This window comes from Carassius carassius, chromosome 45, assembly GCF_963082965.1.
Source record: "Carassius carassius chromosome 45, fCarCar2.1, whole genome shotgun sequence".
NCBI lineage: Eukaryota > Metazoa > Chordata > Actinopteri > Cypriniformes > Cyprinidae > Carassius > Carassius carassius.
Window position 1 is genome coordinate 23,037,902 of NC_081799.1, and position 23,793 is coordinate 23,061,694.

Here is a 23,793-nt window from a genome sequence, read left to right on the forward strand (position 1 = left end):
AAGGCATCAAAACTATGAATTAACACATGTGGAATTATATACATAACAAAAAAAGTGTGAAACAACTGAAAATATGTCATATTGTAGGTTCTTCAAAGTAGCCACCTTTTGCTTTGATTACTGCTTTGCACACTCTTGGCATTCTCTTGATGAGCTTCAAGAGGTAGTCACCTGAAATGGTCTTCCAACAGTCTTGAAGGAGTTCCCCGAGAGATGCTTAGCACTTGTTGGCCCTTTTGCCTTCACTCTGCGGTCCAGCTCACCCCTAAACCATCTGGATTGGGTTCAGGTCCGGTGACTGTGGAGGCCAGGTCATCTGGCGCAGCACCCCATCACTCTCCTTCTTGGTCAAATAGCCCTTGATGCCTTCAGTGTGACTCTACAATTTTCATAGTCATGAAAATAAAGAAAACTCTTTGAATGAGAAGGTGTGTCCAAACTTTTGGTCTGTACTGTGTGTATATATATATATATATATATATATATATAGTGTAAAAGTGGACTCTGCTGTTTCTTTTAAATTTAGAATTATATATAAAAATATATATTTTTACTACTAATAAAAAATATTTATTGTTATTGTACAGTATATCCTTGTATTCTTAGATGTGTACTGAAGGGATAGTTTTCTGAAAATGAAAATTCTGTCGTAATTTACAAACCCTCAAGTTGTAACAAACCTGTAAGAGTTTCTTCGAAAAGTGTTTTAACCAAACAGTTGACGGTAGCCATTGACTTCCTTGGTATCTTTTCCATGTCTACTGTCAACTACAAACATTTTTCAAAATATCTTTTGTGTTAAACAGAAGAAAGAAAACTTGCATGTTTGGAACAACATGAGGGTGAGTAAACGATGATAAAAATTTTCTATTTTGGATGAAATATCTCTTTAAAAGATATAACCATTCACTTTGAATGCATGGAAAAGACTGCTTGGACGTAAATAAATCCACAGAAGCTAGAAAAACAGCTTTTTTTTTTTTTTTTTTTTGAATGAGGATGGGTAAATGGTCTTTAATTTATGCATGAACTATAGGTTTCAATCTACTTTTAGGCTACTTCTTTTTGAAACTTGACAGCTAGTCCACTTCCACTGTATTAACGAACAACTATGCGAAACATGTCCCTTTGAGTTTAATAGAAGCCACGTGGATTAGGAACAACATGGAGGTGGGTAAATAATGGCAAGAATGTTTATTTAGGCTAAACTATATCTTTAAGAAACAGCAGCGATTCACACGTTTCGTCGGCAGAGGGCGCTACAGCGATGGAAAAAATAACCCCTGGAGGAAGGGGAAGGCGAATTTGCCATCCAATGTTATCGGAGCTGAAATGATGCTGCTCGCACTTTCGGTAAAAATAGAAAGAAGGAAAGGACGCGCACGCACTGAAAAGCTAGGTCAAGATTTTGAGAAAGAGCAGACGCTTTAAATAGACCCGCAGAACCCACGGGACGCCTCGCAAATGCATGGATCAGCATACCTGTACAGTTTTTCCCACACGCTGTTTTTAAGGGATCAACTATATGAGCTGCAGCGGATATAATGTTGCAGGAAGTCTTACTGCCGCTGCTGTTCACGCTGAAAACAATGCAAAGGCAGTGACAGTCAAGCTCGAGCTCTGCTGTGGTTAAACCAGTCCTGTCACTTCCTCTTTGACGTGTGCACGTTGTGGACTGTCAGCTGTACGCGCTTTTTTAAAAGCACGGGAATTTTTTGACTGCATGGAGGACACCGTCGGCCTGCTTTGCTGTTTTATTTAGTCGGCTCAACCGGTAGCCAGCGGCTCACTTACAGACAGCGCGGGGAAATAGCGTTGCAGCGACCGGCAGACACCTCGACCCGCGGCGGGGATGTGTTTGAGCTAAAGCCGCCGGATATCGATAGCCTCATCGCTCTGATTAGAGCCGCTTTGAGCTAAAACTCCACGCCGAAGGTAAGAAAAAACAAAGCCCGCGAAATATCCGCTCGCGTTTGAAATGTTAATCTCAACGGTCTTATTTTTAATTCCAACGGTCGCTTGTGAGTTCGTTAGTCACGACCTTCTCTAGCTTGTCATTCGTGACAAAAATAAATAAATAAACGCCTTAAACCCTGATTTATTTTTTTTATTTTTATTTTTTTACCTATTGCCCCACATGAACCATTTGGGAGTTGTAACGAGATTAATGTATGTGGGTATTAAAGGTGTTATTTAATTGTGAAGGAGATTATCGTATTATTTAGATGCTGTAATTTTAGTCTTATCTTAAGGCTTTTACAGTTGTCTCGATTAGATGGGACTCATAAATTGGCCAATCTTCTCGGTAGCATGAATTGTTAATGAGGGTTATCACTGGGCAGTCAAATCACTTATCACCGTCTGATATTATAATCAAACCCCTGTACCTGTAATAATGTATGCTTTATTAATTATTTACTTTCATGAATTAGCATTGAATGTATTTATATTCTCATGGGGATTTGGGAGGATATCTTAGTTGTCATTTGTATTTCTGTATAATTTATAGATGGTTATGAAAATAGATTATTCTCCATATGTGTTGAGGTATATAGGTTGATTTTTGGGTTTTGAATTTGTGACCCATCAAAGTTAATTAGCTGTCAGAGATAACTTACCTGGTTGAAGATTAGTTAGCTCTACAAGTGACGTTATCTGCTGTAAGTAGACTGATGGAGTCATTCTGTGCTGTGTATAATAACTTTTTAGGTTTGAAAAATTGTAGGTTTGTGATTAACACTGTTCCCGAAGTATGGAAAAACATGATGTATGGATTTTTTCAATAATAGAAAAAAAATATTAAAAAGAAAAACGTTATAGGTCTATGTTATAAAATTAACTATGTTGAAGCAAAAAATAAATAAAAAATAAAATAAAAAAATATAATAAATATATAGCAGTTTAATTATAATTATTATTTTTTCAAATTGTGCTACACACTAAAGTACCTTATTAAATAGAAATTAATACTTATGACAATAACTTGCATAATATGAATTTGATTTTCCTTAATGTAGGAGCACTTTTGAGTTTTAGCCAAATAATTTGTATAATATTTAATCATTTTACAATTGTTTTTTGCATATGGTTGACTCAGATGACACAGACGTGACTCTATATCATGTTTTTTTTGCATATCTATCTATCTATCTATCTATCTATCTATCTATCTATCTATCTATCTATCTATCTATCTATCTATCTATCTATCTATCTATCTATCTAATACTGGTTCTGCCCAATATTCATTTAAGTGTTGACCAATAGCCAATCATTAAATTTCTACATGTAGTCCCCTGCCCCAGTCCTAAGTATGTGGTTAAATCATCAATATCTAGCTTTAATTTCATCTGTCTTTGATTAATAAACACATTGAACACAGTTCAGCATCATCCAGTAATGATTTCAGTCTTGTCAAGATAATTGGGACGTTTTTCACGTCTTAATCGCACGGTTGCAATTATCTCGTCATGGAATTGTTAATTTTAGCTGCTATTCCTCTACGGAGACTCGTTTTTCCGGTGTGCTAGCTGGACACTCCCTTTCGCCAGCAACCTACATTTTTAGTTCGCGAGACCTCATAGTTTGCCGTGTTCTTTTCAAGCACATCGAGGGAGAGGGAAAAATGCTTCCCTGTATCTAATTATCCTGCCAAAATGATTAGGTTTGTTCTTAATGAATCCTGTTATGAAGCAGCCATCGTAGAAAGAATGAGTCACAGTATTGATTGGCTCCCACTCCCCCCTCCGCTCCCGGCCCGGCTGGAGAACGCCGGCTGATGGCTGCAGCTCCGACAGGGATGTACGGCCGGGATCGTGACAGCATGCCGATGTGACCCCGACATCAGCAGCGGGCTGGTGGCACAGCGAAGAGAGGGAAGTGCAACAGTGGGGCGACTCTACGCAGTTGCACCATGTTATTTATAGCCACATTGTAAACATTGAAATGTATTCCTCCAAACAAGGCAAGCAAAGAGCCACAGAGTGGCTACAGAACATACGCATGTTCATTTAGCCCAGGAAGTTTATCATCCATTGTGTTGTTACTGTGAAAGAGCCAGTGCTGAGCTTTCTTTACAGTGGCTTCTTCTTGGGAAAAAGTTTATAATTTTACCTCACATATACAGTATAGATATCTTTGCTGTAAATTCAACCACAAAATGTTTTATAATTGTATAAACATAGAAATGTCTCTTTTTGTTTAGCCACTGAATTAAATTGATACTTGAAAAGATGATTAAATGAATGTCAGGTACCAAATAAAAGCAAAAACAGCTTAGCATTTTATATAATATTTCAACAAAAGCTGGTGCAGTACCCTTTTAAAATTTACTAATGTGTGTGTACCATACAGGTACTAATGTGTACATTGTAGAGTACCTTTTAAGGATAAATATGGTACAGAGTTCTTAGTGACAGCTTTTGTACCTTTAGTTTTTTTTGAAAGTGCGAAAACAAGACTTTTGAGAAAAAAAAAAGTTTGAAGCCATTGTAATGCGGCTGATATATGAATAAATGTAATAGAGAGCAGCAGCCTTGACGTCAAAACCCTGAAGAGTAGTTCACCATGTTTTTCCAGTAAAAGTCTGTGGAAAACATAACTTATGATACTTGGATGTTTAATTGTAAAATGTAAACTGCTCACACACGCTTTTTAAAATTCACAGTCAGTATGGGTGTTATCAATATGCACTGCAAATGCACTGTCCATTTATATTTACCACAGACCTTATTTTACTCATAGGCAGCTACAAAAGCCTGTCTGCGAGACGAGTTTCAGCATAAACTGTTTTTTCTTTTACACCATAGTATAAACTATCAGAATCGCAGGTTGACTTATTTATGCAATTGCATGGTACATACCATTATGCATAGCGTCATGCTAAAGCAAAACCTTACATTGTTCGAGTTGCAGGTGTGATATGATTGACAGTCGCTGGCCTACAGTGGAATCTGTTAACCTGTGTAACAGTAGCGCTTTTCCCTCGAGCGGGCCGAGAGTGTAACAGAGAAGCTCGACTCTCTGGTCTCCAGACACTGTATATCTCTCAGGTGAGACCATTAATAAATGAAATGTGTAGGTTTGTGTGCGAGTGCTTTGTATTATGTTTAGCATAGCTTGTTCCGGATCTCCTTGTGTATTCGTTGGGGAGAATCAGCCCATCAGTCATTCCGGCACTGATGTGTCCCGTTGTATTTCTTGCTGGATTTTCTTGCAGATCCTTTCCACTGGGCACCACTGGCATCTCCGCTTCCAAATATACCCATTGTGCTCGGTAATAAGTGTACTGTAGCAGGAAGTGTGTTGGTGTTGGCAGAAGAGCTGTGTGGGCATATGCTTGGGTGTTTTTATATAACTTACAGAAAGTTACAAATAACCATAGCATCTCCTTCGACATCTCTATTCCCCATTCTGCTCATTAGTCAGCTCAGCTGATCTGGAAGAGTTGATTCCCACAGTCAGCGAGGGGAACAGCATCTGTGTTCTAGAGCTGTTTTAGATGGTTTGGAAGAGGAACCGTAACCTAACAGAATGATCATGAGATCCTAATGGAGTAGTTTACTGAAAAAATTTAAACTATTTAATCATCCTCATGTCTGGAAGCTTGTTTCCACAACTGAATGAAAAAAATTAAAAAGGTAAATGCAACTTTTTATCTCACAATACTGACTTTTGTTCTCACAATAAAGTTTTGTTCCTAAGACTTTATAACTTGGAATTTAGTTTATATCTCACAATTCTGAGAAAAGAAGAATTGCAAAGAAAAAAGTCATAATTGCAATATATCAATTTGCAAGTGCAAGAAATAAAGTCAGAAATAAGTCAGAATTGTGTTTTCTAGAATTGTCACCTTATTTCTCACAATTCCGAATTTAGGCTGTTTCTTGCGATTCTAACTTTATAACTGTAAGTTGCAAGTTTACAACTTGTGATTTTATCTTTAAAACTCACAATTACAGGTTAATATCTTGCAAATCTGAGAAAAAAAAGATAATTGTGAGATTCAGTCACTATTACATTTATTTTTTAATTAATAATTTTATTCCATATTTATCAAACTTTCCTGTGAAACACAAAAGGAGAATTTTGAAGGATGTGCAGTCATGTAGCTCTTTTTTGATAGCAGTCAATAGTGATCATCTCTGTCAAGCTCTGTGAGCACCGTGTTTCTTGTACATCATCTTTCAAGTCTTTTGAAGTCACGTGTTAGTTTTGTATGACGTAAACAGACCTGAACTGTTTGTTATTATTGACTTAAAATCTACAGCTGTCAAACCTAATATTGATCTATTTAAATATGGAGCAAATAATGACTTCATTTTGGGCTGTTTCCTATTCAAAGCTTTCATGTCTTTGAATAGGGTTTAGATGTCATATGAACTACTTTATTAGTTCTGTCACTTGTTTATTAATTATTTTGGAACTTGGGTGACATGGTCACCAACTGTTGTTGTATATAAAAGTGCTACATGAGGATACTCAAATGGGTTGGGATTTACAAGAGGGCGAACATGACTGAATTTCATTATAGGTTGAACAATCCCCTCAAACACATTGGCTGACAGCCAGTGAAGCCTCTGTGTGTTGAAATTATCCCATCCACTGACCTCGTCCCAATTTCACAAATGGAAAAGTTGCATAGGACCATCTCCAAGTGTTATTATACTCATGACGCTTGTGACCACATAGCCAAACGTCACTGGCTTTTGAAATTTTAATAGTGTTTGTCCACCCCACTTACAGTAATAGATTCGGAAAGGCAATACACTGAAAGGACCACTCTGTTAGTACGGACCTACCTGCTTCAGCCTCTTTTGTGACATCAGATTCGTCAGGTTTTGGATGTGTGTGGGCAATAGCTGTTCTCCACAAAGCAGAGCACCATTATTAATGAATGCAATCAGGAAATGGCCAGTTGGTCTTAATAGATGCCTAATCTTGGTAACAAATGGGTCCAGGGTTGGGTTGGGTTGGGGGGGGGGGGGGGGGGGGGGGGATTGTGTCATTGCAGCCTCCGAGCGGCGTGTGGTTAATGCTGCAAAAAGTAACTGCATATTTTTCACTTTTTGAGCTTGGAGCCCATCCAGACGTTAATGGTATTGAGCTGTGTGTGGCGCTCTGAGGCCACGCCCACTGTGATTTTGATTGATGGCATTGAACTTAGAGAAGTGACTGGTGAAAAGATGTTATGGTAGATGCTGGGATAGATGATGTGTATTAAATAAATTAGTGGTGTATTTGTAATGACTGTCAACCATTTGCAATAAGGTTTTATTTGTTAACATGTTAAATGTTAATCTCAATATTTAGTAATATATTGTTGAAATCAAAATTGTCTGAATCTGTTGATATTGTCAAAAATTGTCACAAATCTGTTGATATTATTTAATGAGCTAACATGAACTATCCATGAACAGTTTTTATTTTAATGTCAACATAAATTAATAAATACTGACAAATGTATAGCTCATTGATAGATGATACTGGTTAATGCATTAAGGAGTTAGTTCAACCAAAAATGAAAATTAGCCTGTGTTTTAATCGCCCTCGAGGCATCCTAGGTGTATTTAACCTGCTTCTGTCAGACGAATCCAATCGGGGTCATATTAAAAATTGTCCTGGCTATTCCAAGTGTTTTCATTGCAGTGGGTGGGTGTTTCTGTTCAACACTGTTTCCATGTACGACAGTCAGCAGAAGTGAGAGAAGAGTGTTTATTAAGTTTGAAATATGGATATTTATCTTACAAAAATGCATGGATTCACTACAAGAGGCCTTTATTCACCCCCTGGAGCCATGTGAGGCACGTTTTATTATGGATGCATGCACTTTATTTGATGTGTTGTGGACTGTTAAACAGAAACACCCACCCACTTCAATGATAACGCTTGGAATAGCCTGGACAATTTTTAATATAACTCCGATTGGATTCATATGGAAGAGGCAAGTCATATACACCTAGGATTCCTCGAGGGTGATTAAAACACAGGCTAATTTTCCTTTTTGTTGTGTTTTTATAACGCTTCTGATTTAAATGGGTAATGAACTGCCTTTTTTATTATTTTGTAATGTTCTCTAAAGTCCCCATATAATCTTATCAAGATTTTAACATCCAAAAACATAATTTTTTTTTTTAGAAGTAATAGGCTTTTTTCTGTCTTGTTTTAATCCCTCCTCATCAGAATGGTCCGTTTGAATAGATGTATTGTAGTCTCGGAAGTAAACACCCACTGATATAATTGGCTAACACTTGTGTATGTTTGACAGTGTACATTCCTCATAGATGGGCACTGCTCTCATTTAGATTAAAAGTACATAAATATTCACACGTCAAAAGATTTGTCAAAACAGACAAAGCAATAGTGACCATGTAATAAAAACCGTTACTCACACTTGTGTGGTGTGATTACTGTCGGATCAAATATAATTGGCACAGCATCATTTTTTACGTTTGGATCTTTCTGAAAATCCTGTGTCGAATTGTGCCTTGTTTGTAAACAAATCCGTAGAAAAAAATATGAACAAAGGACCAAGTTCTTACTGACATGGCCTGCATCTTCATTAAAAATAAAGTTCATCCACACTTTCCTAATGTTGGGATCAGAAGGAAGGCAATGCAAATACTGTTTTCCCACAACTTGGCACTGAACAGCATTTTGTTGTCTTTGGAGCAGACAGGTCTTTGTGTAGACTTGCGTTTGGCTCTCTCGTTATTCACTAGTGGTCAACCGATATTATTTTTTTGACAGCCAATACCAATGCCGATATCTTGGAAATCAGGGTGGCCGATTAAATTGTAAATAATATTTAAGAAATTTTAAATCATTTAACAATGGATAAAACAAATAAATATGAAAAATAAACATGCATATACTTTAGATGACAAAGTATTTTTCGCAAATAAATATTTTGGAAGTAAACACTGTAACAGGGCACTCAGTATTCTAGGAAGTTTGTGTGCATAAGAAATCATATTTTTTAAATAAATTTTTTTTTCTTACAGCACACAGAGAAAATGAAATGAATATGACAGTGGGTGAATGCATAAAGCACAGCATAATATGAAATCACGAGTTTAAAGTTTAAAGCATTCAATTAACATGGACCGTCCGTCACTCAGAGAACACTGGATAAAAATGCACACTTCACAAGATCTCACAGCTGGATTCGACTGAGTTTGTGAAAATAAATGTTTATTAGTCATTCAAAGATGTGTTTAAATTATATAAATGCGTATTTGCTTAATGCTGATGGCAAACGAGAAAGTATTATAATGTTTGCCTTTCTATTACTAATAATATAAAAGCAATCATTATAATACTTTTTGTATACATTAATTCCTTTGTATAATAATCAGATAGAACGGTTAAACAGACTTGTTAACAACAACAGTAAACAAGAGGGAGAATGATGTGAGCACTGTGTGAACTGCTCAGATGCTGCCGTTCTCAACGCTGTCAAAACAAAAGTCCTGCATCGAACACATCAGACGAGCCAAAAAACGTATTGCATGATATCTGCCTTTTCAATATATTGGTCGACCACTATTAATTACACTAGATGCATGAATCAGTGGCTGGGGCTAAACAGGCAGCGATGTAGAAGCCGGTGTTTATCCAAACTATTACTTCATAAAGTGGCATTCCACTAGCTGTAATTTTGGCAGACTGACTTCAGTTTAAGTTGTTTTTAGACCAACAAGAGAGTTCTGAAACTTGTTTTTGTTTCTGTAGAACGGTGACCTTGTATATGTCAAAAGATCAAGGGAATTTTGATTTCTCAGTTCATGACCCATTTATATGTAATTTTCCATGAGTAAGTGCAAACCATTGGTTTCAATTTATTGATTCAAAACTCTGATTAAATAATGTCATGTCTCAAAACTGGTCATAAAAGCCCCTGTGACATTTTCCATGCATGTTTCAGTGGGATCTCTATTTTTAAATGTTCTAGTATTACAAATTTGTTAGAATTGGCATAATTTGCTTCATCAGTCATGTCAAGCTCTCAGTTTTAATATTCAGATTTAATGATTTATATTTATAATTCATCATTTATAAATATACATTTTCAGATGCATACTGTCAAAAAGCTGAAAAATCTACACTTTTTAGTAGATGCCATGGTTGTTTTTCTCTTACAAAACAAATTCTGATCCAGTTGCACAGTCAATATTTCCAGCATCGTTTGTGTTTAATCTTCTTGCTGTAAAATGATACTCCATATCAAACACCCGATGCAGCATTCAAAAGTATGATCAATTTCTCAAGCCTCTATGCTTATTTCACATAAAAATCGATGCTGGCCCAAGTCGTTCTGTTCTACAAACTGATTTTTCATATCTTTTGATTATTTATATGATGATCTTAACATCAAAAACTGGCATGTTGCATCACAACTGCAACATTTCCATTTATGGTTGTCATCATTACCAGCAAAGAGCTAGCTGTCTTTGTCTTTCATTAGCCTCATTGGTGATAGTCATGAGGGTTTTTGGCTTCTGCGGTTTAGTAAAGTTCCTCTCCAAGTTCATGTGTGATAAAGTACGAGGGCCAGTGGAATTTTCCCACCACCGCACACAGCGACCCACTTAGGCCATCGTCCCTTTCGTCATCTCGTTGAGCCGTGCTGCTCACTTGTGAAGCAATTTGCATTTTATTGTGAGGTTTTTTAGATCTGCATGCATTATTGCAGCAGGTATTTGCAACGCAAAGCAACGCAGAAGATTGAGGATAGGTTGCCATTGATAAATTTAGTGCGTATTATAGCACTTGAGGAACTAGGTTTAAAATGGCATGTTCTCAGCTTACATGTATCATTTGCATTTATGAATCTTGATAATGATTTGACTTGAGATTGGGAGATTTTCTTTTGGCTCATGCTGTTTGGTCGCATTTGTATGTCACAGTGCTTTTGCATTTTCCCTCCTAGCCACGTTATTTGTTCCTCACCATTACCCAAAGCATATCAGCAGTCGCATCAGGTATCTGCCTTATGAAACTCATGCATTATACCCCGAGCCCCCTTAATGTGCTCCGCCAACACTGGTGAGGTTGCATCTCCGACTCCGACGGAAGCTCTTTTCTCAATAGGTTCCATTTTTCCCACAACCGGCCCCTAAAGAGGCTTTTTAATAGCTCTGAGCAGAGGCTCGGCATGAGATGAGTGGCTGACGATTATCTGAGCTCAAAGCCCCGTGAGGTGAGTGATTTATTACAATAATTTAAAGAAACGAGTGAGCACGGAGGCGAGCCGCTATCAGCTGGCCCGCTCTATAAATAAACTGCCTTTTCTCATCATCCGCCCCTCACGTCAAGGGTTTGTTTGCGCTTCCCTCTTCCTCCATTTATTCATGTGCCTTGTGTAGCGGCGCGTCGTCTCCGATTTATTTGCCTCTAATTTATCTGAAACAGAAGAGACTTCGAATGTTCTAAGTATCTGTTATTCAGTTTTGACAGTGATGCATATTATCTTTTAATGTCAAAGTATTGTATTTTACACAGACACAAAGTCATTATAAATGCATTTTGTGCATATTTTATGAAACAGATACTTAGTTATGCTTCTTGATACCAAGTTGCACAATGCAATGGCAAAGTACAGGTGACTTATCGTGTTAAAGTCTTAATTCACATAGACAGACTTTGCAAAAAAAAGTCCAAATAAAATATTAATTTAAACAATGGCATGTGGCAATATTTTTTTTTCTCGTTTAACTAAAACTATTAAGATTTTTTTTTTTTTAGATATTAGAAACTAGATTTTTACATGTTTTGATGAATAGAAAGTTCCACAGAACAGTGTTTATTAGAATTTTTTGTGTATTAATGTCGATTTTTTTTACTGTCCACAAAGTCGTGGTCTAGTGGTTAGAGTGTATGACTCCTAACCCTAGGGTTGTGGGTTTCGAGTCTCGGGCCGGCAATACCATGACTTAGGTGCCCTTGAGCAAGGCACCGAACCCAACTGTTCCCTGGGCGCCGCAGCATAAATGGCTACCCACTGCTCCGGGTGTGTGTGTTCATGATTTGTGTGTGTGTGTGCACTTTGGATGGATTAAATGCAGAGCATGATTTCTGAGTATGGGTCACCATACTTGGCTCAATGTCAGGTCACTGTAGTTTGTGGAGTTTTTTTATTTACATATTTTCTTTTATAAGAAAATACTTCTGAGTCTTTCTGCTCATGTTTGTTTTCTATTAATCTCATGTTTAATTTCTATTAATTAATACTTGCCATTTCTTTGTAATTATTCATGGAGCAAATTTTACCAAGGATTTTCAGAATGAAAATTGTTTCAAAGTAAATCCTGCACCCAAATATTCTCAGTGCATGATGAAGTTGCTTAAGGTTAAAGGTTTGTTACAATCTTCCATGGCTAATTATTTCACTTTAAATAATTAGCTTTAGCCTTTGACACCCCCAGAAATGGGATAATGGTGTTGGTATTCTCATGGCAGTGATGTCTATAGCAAATAACCCTGTTTAATCTCTCTATTTCAATAGCCAGCAGTTGTATTAATCAAAATACTCCCCTGTTCTTTGTTCTGTTATACAACTTATCCAAAGCAAAGGAAACAGAAGGAAGTGCTTTGTTAACGTTGTGTGCTCAGAGATTAAGCATTGCATAAAAAAATCCTGTTTTATTTTTTGGTGTTCAGCAGTTACGCTGGACCAGTGACGTGGGTCGTGCTCATTCAGAGCCAGCGAGTGTCAGACACCTACATCTGTGTTCTGTCGGCTACGTTGAGACACCATAGGACTTCAGATCAATTAAATTTAACAAATTGCTATTGTGAGATGACGGGTCTGTCAACAGAAACCTGATGATGACGGGATAATGGATGAGTGGCATTTGGTGTTGATCACAACAGGGTCTGTCGTCAGGTCGGCCAGAAGGATATGAAATGTCAAACATACCCAAGGTCCCCATTGTACTTCCTGTTTTTGAATAATGCATGCAGAGATATGCAAATTTGTAGATGCACAATACTAATTTTCATAGTACACGCTTGTTTCTTTAAAAGCTTCAAAAGTTTGGGGTCAGTAATTATTATTTTTTAATTTTTTAAGTGTTTGTTGCTAACCAAGGCTGCATTTACTTAATAAAAAATACAGTAAAAACATAAAATATTTTAACAATTTAAAATATTTTTTTGTCTTTGAATATTTTTTTTTATGTAATTTATTCTTTTGATGTAAAGCTGTAAAGCTGTTTTCATTGTCATTACTCCAATCTTCAGTGTTACCTTCAGAAATCATTCTAATATGTGACCCTGAGGCACAAAAGCAGTCTTAAGTCACTGGGGTATATTTTTAGCAATAACCAAAAATTGGTTGGGTCAAAATTATCGATTTTTCTTTTATGCCAAAAATCATTAGGGTATTAAGAACAGATCGTGTTATTTGTAAATTTCCTAACGTAAATAATTTTTTTTTTTTGCACCCTCAGATTCCAGATTTTCAAATAGTTGAATCACGGCCAAATATTGTCTGAATTTTAAAAAAATTGACACTTAAGACTGGTTTTGTGGTCCAGGATCAAATATGCTAATTACTTATCATTTCTTTTCTTACCGTCAATGTTAAAAACAGTTGTGCTGCTTTTATTTTTGTGCAAATTCTGATACATTCTGTCTTTGATAAATAGAAAGTAAAAAAAAGCGGCATATATTTGAATTTTGACATTATACATGCCTCTTTTGTCACTTTTGAGCAATTTCATGCATCTCTGATAAAACAAAACAGAAAAGTATTCATTTCTTAAAAGCCGTCATCAAACTTTCGAACCAGTGCAAATATTAAAGAAGATATTTTATATAATTTTAAAGTAAAATATTAAGCAGTTAAAAACTATCATGTAACTACTACCTCAAGAGTAATTAATCAAATAATTATTCAAATAAACTGTGTTTAATAGTTTAATGACGGATGAAACGAGCTACATCATCACCTTGTCATCATAGTTTTCAATTTCTCTCCTGTAGGCATTCATTATGAAATCGGATGTCTGAAACTGCTGTGCTGAATAACTAACCTGGTGGGTTGTCGTAATTGTACACCATTTCGAGATGCCTAATCGTGCTGGATGCCAACCTTAAATCAATAAAGAGCTCTTAGTGTCCCTGCAGAGGATACGGCATTGCCATATGAAATGCCACACATATCTAACCTACGGGCCGACCTCACATTAGCACTGTTTAAGTGGATTAATCTAAGAGGTTGATTGTGTTTCTGGGAGCCGTGGTGTGGCTTCAGTGCGCTTATATTCATCACTGATCGTTTTCATTGAAGTGAATTGCGGTACCAAATAAGATTATGTACGTTTTTCAAAACACTGTCGCTTTAAGCCAGAACATGTTTTCCCAGGTGTCTGAAGGGAAATTTTAGTACATGCAAATAATCATGTGAAAGTCATTTTTGAAAGATTATTAACAGAATGAGCTAAGAGACTGTATATTTGCAAGTTGAAGCTCTTTTTAAACGTAAATCAAAGTGGCCATTAATGTCTGTAGTTGGATTAAATACTAGAACACAGTGTTCTCGAGAGCAAACCAGACAGATGGCAGATGTCCAGATATCTTTTGCAATTTAAAGAACTAGTGGTAAAATATGACAAGATAACTTTTTTCATGTGTTTATCTTTGGCTGTGTCACAATTCACTTTCTTGTACTGCGCAATCGAAGACTGCACTTAACTGGTAAAATAGTACATACTAAGTGTTGTAAGACAGTACAGCTGTGCAGCTTTATCTCACATTCTTCATAATTTTTCTGTTCTGGAAATGTCAAAAGTTAACAGACACACTTCTGTAGTGCAATGGATTGCAGGTAGTGGTCGACCGATATGGGTTTAGGCCCATTTCATTTACATACAAAATCAGCACAGTAATACAATGGGTGTTTTAAATATTTTACCTTAGTATTTTTACATTTATTCCACAGATTTATTCCAAAGCGTAGGGTAAAGAGAGAGGGGAGCGAGATTGGCAAAGGACCAATAGCCAGGAAATGTAATTTAAAGCCTAATTAAAATGTTTTACCTCAACAAAATTTCCCTCCAAAATCTGTCCAGAAATGTGATTTAAAGCCTAATTAAAATGTTTTACCTCAACAAAATTTCCCTCCAAAATCTGTCCAGAAATGTGATTTAAAGCCTAATTAAAATGTTTTACCTCAACAAAATTTCCCTCCAAAATCTGTCCAGAAATGTGATTTAAAGCCTAATTAAAATGTTTTACCTCAACAAAATTTCCCTCCAAAATCTGTCCAGAAATGTGATTTAAAGCCTAATTAAAATGTTTTACCTCAACAAAATTTCCCTCCAAAATCTGTCCAGAAATGCATTACATTTTACCTCACCATGTTCAAATTCGTTCCACAAATTCTGCACATTTCCTTCCAAAATTAGTGCAGGAAATGCGATAGATGTTTTTTAATTATTTTATCTTACCATGTTTAAATTTATCACACAGATTTCCCTCAAGAATCAGTGCAGAATATGTGCAAGATATTTTAAATGTTTTATTTATAAATTTATTCCACAGAATTCCATAAATTTCCCTTTAAAATTAGTGCAGGAATGCGATGTTGTTTTTAATATTTACATCAGCATTTTTAATTTACTGCCCTGCAGTTTTCCCTCCATAATCAGCACATGAATGCAGTAGATGTTTTAATGTTTAAATTTGTTCACCGTGTTTTAATTTGTTCCATCAAACTCTGTACATTTCCCTCCAAAAGTCTGCCGATTCTGTTTATAAGATTGGTGTCATTATGCAATTTTCAGTGACTCCTCCCTGTTCATTTTTTTCCTCATTAATTTTCTTTTATTCCATTGCTGCATGATGCTTATTGACAGACCTGCGCTCATATTAAGCTGCAGATGTTCCTCTCCTCTCCTTGACTGAATCTAATAGCTATCAGTCAGTCTGGAAGAGTGAATGCAGGCATGAGAGGGCGGGGCTGTTCGTGAGAGAAGCAGTTTGAGGGCCGTCCCAGAGCCACTTAATCACATCAACCCCAGCCAATCCCGTGACAGCCTTTTGCATTTCCATGGCAACAGAGCTTCATAGCCCCACAAGAGGTGGATACAGGCGAAATGGCAGAGAAAAAAGGTTGCAAGTGAGAAGGAGATAAAAAAAAAAAAAAAAAAAATTATGATGATTTTTTTTTTCCTTCATGTTTTCCGGCAGCGTTTGATGACATCTTCATTCATACCAGAACATAAAGCATCATAACAATGCTGGCAGGATGCTAGAATGCTTCTGTTTGGGAATGAGACGTGGACCGGCTGCTTTCTGTCCATTGATCGGATCAGTTGGATAGACAGCATAAATGCAATCTAACAGGTAAAACGTCTACGCTCGGACAAACGTCTCCAATCAGCGCCTGCTTCTTGACGCAACTGGTAAAGGTTTTTTTTTTTTGAGGGAACGGAGGGCTGCATGCTGTGCTTTCCTGGTTTTGATCCGAGTCTCTAATGGAATGCTCATCAATCCCACAGTATTTTCACATGCAAATCCATCTGTGCAAGTGTCGGCTGTGATTTGGACCGATTGAACCGATACATGCCTTGACGTATTAAGATGGATGTCGAGATGGGGAAATATCTTAATGGTTAACCTTAAAGGAAATGGTTAAGGGTGATGTCAACGTGATGTTTTGTAGGGCTGTACATTACAGATACTGTCATCTCAGCCAGCATTTCCTTGTATTTTTGTATTTTCATACAAAGCAGGTTGTCTAGGTGTCAAATGCCTGTTGAAATGCGACACACTGAAATTATGATATGCCATATTACCATGTGGACACTTGACACAAACAAGCAATTACCTTTTCCATTTCTCTCTAATGCAATATGCTAATTAATACGCCATTAAATGTTATTGCACTTTTTATAGTAACTGTATTTTGCATTCTGCTTCCGAGATGTGGTTAGAAAATACTTTGGATTGTGGTGTCCATTTGTTTGGACACACAGGTCCTGGGAAAGCAGTCTCAGTAGGGAACTGTCCTCTCATAGGCACTATAGACACTTGCCAATGGGAGGAATTTTTAGAAACCTTCCCAACATAATCATGGAAAATTGCATGTGATGCAGTTATAGAGAATTGTTTACTTTGTCATTACAGATCAATGGCAACACATGCTCCAATGTAGTCTGTCATAACCAGCTGGTGAGAAACGGAGAGATAATGTGCTGAAATCAATCTCACAGCACAGAAACATTGCTCAAGCAAGTGGCAAAACATTTCAAATACTTTTCTTACATTATCACAAGCATTCTAAATTCAAACTTGCCACTGACAGAAACAGTCAGCTCTACTGCCTTTCCTTTTGCTTTTAAATCTTTATTACAAACAGTCCTGCGTTTCGTAAAGAACTTTGTTTTCCTACCTCCACAAGTGCCATCTTGTTTATCCAAAAGTGCTCTTGTCCTTTGAAACTAGCCAACATGCCATATGTGTTGACTGTGAAACACCGTAGACTTCAGTTATATGCATTTATGGTGTTATTAGTAGAGCTGAAACAACGAATCGATTTAATCGATTAAAATCGATTATTAAAATAGTTGTCAACTAATTTAGTCATCGATTCGTTGCTAAATAATTTATTTGCCGTAAGCGGCTTATTTCGTGCATATTTCAGATCTGCGGTGACCAAAGTGTGGCAGTAATGAGCCACCGGAGGATTTACTCAGCCAGTACAACAGGAGAAGTAGCGAATAGCCAATAGCTGGCCTCGTTTTATGTCACGTGCTTCCCGAACGGCGTCTCTGCAGCATTCAGCAGGATGTGGGAGTACTTTATTTTGAGCCTTCAAAAAAGAAGATTAACCTGTAAACTCTGCACTACTGAACTGTTTAAGGGACCGTTCACATATCGCGTCTTTTGCGCGCTCATGTTCGTTATTTCCAATGTAGGCGCGCAGTATGCGCGCCCATAATGGAAGCGACGCGGTCGCGACGCACCCGTTTTTCCAGGCGCGTGCACACCGCATCGAGTTAAAAACATTTCAACTTTTCAGAATGCAGCAAGCGTACCGCGGGTCATGTGACAAGAACTAAATAATCAGCTTCATCCTTTCCCGTAACAACGTTAAAAGCTCAGCCAAGATGAAGGAACAGCTGATCATAGCTGTATATGGATTCCCATTTTGAAATAAATTTAGTAGCAGAGCTACTGCAAGCGATTTTTAGAACTGCAAATCCATTTATCCTTTGCTGAAATTTCCGCGTCTTCAAGGAGAGAGCACGTCATGGTTGCTTAGCAAAGGCAGACGCCTCAGGGGCGCTTCTGCACGAGCGCTTTGGAAAGAAGGAGAAAGCGGTGCGCACAGTCTATGGGTGCGCCTAGCGTTTCAGGCACGATATGTGAACGGCCCCTAAGCCTTTTATTTGTGCAGATTCTCCAGTACAATGTTGTTTGCAAATGTTTAGTTGTAAAAGCTGATAACATTGCTTTTTAACAGTTAACATTTAAAGCTTTACAAACATGTTCTGTGATCAGTTTGTCGTTTACCAGTTCATAATTCAGTCGTGCAGCCTAATTATGACTGAATGAGAGAGGTAAATGTTTAAAGATATTTGAAATGCACTTTTTTTTCTAAGTATTCACTGCTCTTTTTCACACAGCAGGTTTTTTATGTGTCCGTTTTTTCTGGACAACCTTCTGATGGATTTTACTTTAAATTGTGAGTTCCATTCAGGTTTCATGCCATTGGCACTTTATTCGAAGGATTGTTTACAATTTCACAGCATAAGCTATAAAGCTGTTTCCCAGTAAATAATAAAATACAACGCACTGCAATCTTATTCTGTTTTATCCTTATTCTTCGTGAAAATATGTTCTGAAAGATTCCTTAATAAGCTTTGTTCGGGATGTTAAACTACTTTAGGAGCTCTAAGGACTGCCATGGTGAAAACATTATTTGAAATCTCCTTGTGAAATTTGATAGAGTATGGGTCAGTGTTTTGATTGCAGAAGAGTTTGACAAGGGATCACTAACACATAATAAAACAACTCCAGGTATATTTGTGATGAGGATATGACAATGCAAAATTATTAAAATCTCTTAAAAATCTATGCTGAATGATAAAGACCCTTTATTAATAATTTACTTTGGTGGAAAAATGGAAAAAACTAAAATATAAGTACATAAACCGATTAATCGATTAATCGTAAAAATAATCGACAGATTAATCGATTATCAAAATAATCGTTAGTTGCAGCCCTAGTTATTAGTACATTTTCGTTTTCATATTTACCGCAAACAATGCGCTGTCACTTTTATTCATCGCATGCAACAAACTCGATGTGGAAAAAATATGCACCATACATACTGCAGACGGAGTAATGTGAACCTGGCCGATCAATCTATGTATTTTTGTGGAAACCATGATATGTGACCCTGGAGCTCAAAACCAGTATTAAGTCGCTGGGGTATATTTGTAGTAATAGCCAAAAATACTTTGTATGGGTAAAATTATAGATTTTTATTTTATGCCAAAAAATTTTAGGAAATTAAGGAAAGATCATGTTCCACCAAGATATTTTGTAAATATCCTACTGTAAATATATCAAAAGTAAATTTTTGATTAGTAATATGGATTGCTAAGAACTTAATTTGATCAACTTTAAAGGCAATTTTCTCAATATTTAGATTTTTTTGCACCCTCAGATTTACAGATTTTTAAATAGCTGTATCTCAACCAAATATTGTAAGACCCCTAACAAACCATACGTCAATGGAAAGCTTTATCATTTTTTCAGGATTATTTGAGTAGAAAGTTCAAAAGCATAGCATGTTTGAATCAGAAAAAACAACATTTGAAATAGAAATATTTTGCAACATTATAAATGTCTTTACTGCCACTTTTCATTAATTAATTAATTAATTTAAATACAACATGGGGGTGAGGCAAACAATGTGTTGGGTGAACTATTGCCTATTATTTCCCTCTATTAATACCTAAGCTTTGGAGTATCTTGAAGGAAGCAGTGGTGATAAACAGTCATTTGGTCTCTGACCTTTCCTTTTGTGACCTCTTGATTCGTATTACTATTTTTAGAGACTCGTCAAGGGTCCAGCCAATCTATCATAATTATGTTGAATGCTACCTTTTCACCAGGGGTAAGACAGCGCAATCACAGCGCACAGCTATTTACTGTGAGTGTGCATGACGTAACTGAGCCATTCCAGCTATTTATAGATCAAATAGCTAGATATTTTTTCATCACAGATGCTGTTTTTAGCACTGACAGCTGTTGCACCTAACATGGCCCCGCTCGGGAACCTTGAGATGGTCGCTTGGTTAATGTTCGGTGATGTTTATGAGTCCTATGGTGTCTGTGTTTACACCAGTTCACCTTTCTGCACACACGCACTCAGATTTACCTCTCAGGGAAGAGTTGGGTAAGTTGTCTGCGGATAATCCGTCTTACACTAAGCGGCCTGTGTCATGTGACGCGCTCCGTGGAAGCGCAGGACTGTTACGGTGTCTGCCAGACCTCTGTGTCATCAGCAGGTGGATTTACATTTCTTACGGCACTCCAAGGTCAAATCGAGGCCCCTCGTGTTTTAATTTTTTTTCGTCTGGAAGCCGTTTGCATAGATGTCATTCCTGGACCGTTGGATTCCATTACAGCACTGCTGGCGTACAGTAACACTGTATTTATTTATTAATTGCGAGTTGTTGTGCTGCATGTGTTTGAGACTACTATGTCTGAATACATAATGCCTGTGTGATTAAACAGAACAGCTGTTGGTTTTGTAAGTGATTATGAAGCAATATAGAATATGCTGCTTTTGAAAACTGTATGCGCTTCAGTTTAAAAATGCTTTTCCAGTGTTCTTCAAATAAGTAATTAGATGTAATGATTTCTAAGTAATTATTTCTAATAAGTAATATAGATTATGCCAGTTTGTAAATGGAGAGATACAGTTTATTTATGAGCATTTTGAGTTCAAAACTAAATCTCTAAATTGTTTTTATTTATTGGTTCTCCATATGCATCTCTGGGACATTTTTTAGATCTTTAGTATTTTTTTTTTCTGTGTATGGATTAATTTGTGCAAGAGAGATGCCATTGCAAAATATTTAGCTGGTTTTTCAACTTTTTAAAGGCACTTTAACTGATCAAAGTGGTTTTTCATTTTCTTAATCAAAAATATTTTTTTTCTTTTTTCCTGTAAAATGATCTCACCATCCTTCAGAACAACATAAATTGAACCAAGAAGCAATCTTGCACGTCATTGGGGTGGTTTTCAGACAAAATTATCTATAAGTAAGTTTAATTAAGTAAGTTTGTTTAGATATTTTCCCTAGAGACCTGCACATCTTGGATCTGCTGTTTTGCTGATCATGACTGTTAAGAAAAACTTATCTCGTGTAAACTATCAGTGTTTACTGTTTACTGCATCAGCCTTACTGTAAAAATACCACAGCATCGTTCAAGCAAGATACAGTTACTCAACAAGACTTGTTTTTAGAGTGTGACGGGAGGAGCACAAGACAGACACAGTGGGCGTGGCGTCAGGCCTCGGAGAGGCTTTTATTAATAGAAAATCAAATAAAACGGGATAAAGATGGCCAAAGGGGAAGAGTGTCCAAAATAAACAGGGAATCTGGTGTCCTCGTCGTGCTGCGGGGTTCGTCTGGGTCGGGCAGTGTTCATGGAGGAAGGGTCCAGGTAAGGGGCGGAGTCCGGCGGCCGCACGCACTCCCCTCTTCGGTTCGGGGCGCGAGGGGCGGCGGCTTCCTCTAGCGGCCGCATCACTCTCGTAGGCCGCGGCGCTGGCAGGGGATGGACGGCCCGGCATCCTGGCCCGACGGCCATGTAAATGGGTGTGGTTCCCATCCGGATCGCGGATCCGGCAGCTCACGTCTCTGGTGGCGCGGGAGTCCCTCAACGCACCCTTCCTGGACCCACGAGGACACCAGTGTGCATGCACGGGGAAGAGACCGGTCTCCCGAGGAGAGGCGCGTTGGGCTTTTAAACAGCGGCGGTGATGAGGCTCCATTTCCTTCAGGTGTGCCCCATCACTCGCCGCCAGCCCTGGCTCGTCCAGCGCCCCTCCTCTCACACACCCACTCCAGTCGGGAGCCTGGTGAAGGGCGGCGATTTAGGACGGGGTGCCGGTGACAATCAGAGAGGAGGCAGCTGACTCGTCACAAGAGCCAATATATCGAATTAGGTTTCTTTTTTAAGCAAGTCTTGCTGAATGTATTCGGTTTATGATTGTTTAAATCTTTTAGTTTTAGAAATACAATATTTATTAATTAATTAATTTTTTTTTACTCTGTAAACTTCCCTCAGATGGGCATCTCTGTAGATGATTTCCAGGTCTGATTTGCCTGTCTGTCTGTGTTTTCTGCCCAGGTCTGAGAAATGAGCGAGGCTCCTTCTCTCTGATGCACTCGAGCTAAGGGCCGTCCTGGTGGATTTGCCCCTGACCCAGTGGAGCGTTTCCAACCCCAGCCCTGCTCCAAGGCCAACATGCTGATCAAAGAGTACCGCATCCCCATGCCCATGAGCGTGGAGGAGTACCGCATCGCTCAGCTCTACATGATTCAGGTTTGCTCATGGTTTTAGCTTGTGCTAAAGCAGTCCAAAACTGTCGTCATTTACTCTTTCTTTGTCAAACAGTGATCTTCGTGAAGACCACATATCTGTGAAGCTCCAAAGGGTTGAGAAATTTCCATAAAAGTAGTTTGTACTTTGTGCTACATCTTTCGAAATCATACAATGTCTTTGTATGGCAAGCAGACTGTATATTTTAAATTTAAAACAAGTAATATCATAAAAATATCACAGATCTCAAATAAAAAATTGCAAAGTTAAATGAGTTATATAAGGTAGGACCCTAACTACCATAAAAATTCAAATACACAACACAGAATTTCTGAAAAACTGAGCATTTTATAGAGCTCTATTATTATAATCATTTACTAAAGTTTATTTAAAAACGTTAGAAAAATTCAAATTGGAAATGATCAGAATTTGATAAAAAGATTCATAGCCACCTAAAAAATTATTTTTTGTTAAACTTCAAAATAAATGGTTGTTAAATTGGGTAAGTTTCATGATTTCAATTAATTATACATGGTTTTAGATTACTAAAGTTTAATTTTACCATTAAAGTGATAGTTCGCCCAAAAATAAACATTCTGTCATCAAACAGTTGATGGTAGACTAGTGTTCATTGACTTTCATAGTATTTTTTTTATGGAAGCCAATGGATACCTGTTTGGAGACCAACATTCTTCAAAATATCTTCTTTTATGCTCGACAAGAGAAGAAAAACCATAAAGTTTTGAAACAAATAGAGGGTGGGTAAATGATGACAGAATTTTCATTTTTGTAAATTGTGAGGCTGAACTGTCCCTTTAAAAATAGAGCCACCCCATGTAATGTAATTTGGAAAAAATAAAACCTATGGTTTGACGTCAATCATGTTTTACCATGACACAAAAACCAATGACGGCTAGTCTGTGTCTTATTTTATTTGTGATCTGTGACTTAAATAGTGGTCTGTTCCTCAGAAAACTAACGTGTAACTTCAGAATACTTAAGTTGAGTCATTTGGGTTATTTTTATGGGGCTTTTTTTAGCCTGCTTGGTTGATATGGTCACTGTGAACCATGTGGAAAAGAGCTGTTTGAATCTCCTTTTGTGTTCCACAGAAAAAATAACAGTCTGTGGGCTTGGAAATACACTAGTATGAAATAATAATGGCAGAATCTTCATATTTGGGTGTTCCTTTTAAGCACGTCATGCACATCTTCTGTT

The 23,793-nt window shown here is 37.3% G+C and overlaps 1 protein-coding gene across 8 annotated transcripts in view; it reads left to right on the forward strand.

Annotated features, from left to right (window-relative positions):
• The first annotated feature begins 1,329 nt into the window (after nucleotides 1-1,329).
• Nucleotides 1,330-23,793, forward strand: part of LOC132127337 (membrane-associated phosphatidylinositol transfer protein 2-like) — a 78,711-nt gene continuing 56,247 nt past the window's right edge. The window contains exons 1-2 of one of the 8 annotated variants that reach the window (XM_059539143.1): nucleotides 1,330-1,935; nucleotides 22,384-22,578. In XM_059539143.1, the coding sequence (XP_059395126.1) occupies nucleotides 22,501-22,578 (78 nt within the window). In that variant the 5' untranslated portion in view covers nucleotides 1,330-1,935; nucleotides 22,384-22,500. Of the gene's footprint in view, nucleotides 1,936-16,125; nucleotides 16,351-20,523; nucleotides 20,659-20,754; nucleotides 20,774-21,268; nucleotides 21,289-22,383; nucleotides 22,579-23,793 lie in introns of those variants that run through there. The other 7 variants (XM_059539148.1, XM_059539150.1, XM_059539151.1 and 4 more) reach the window with 7 other exon arrangements.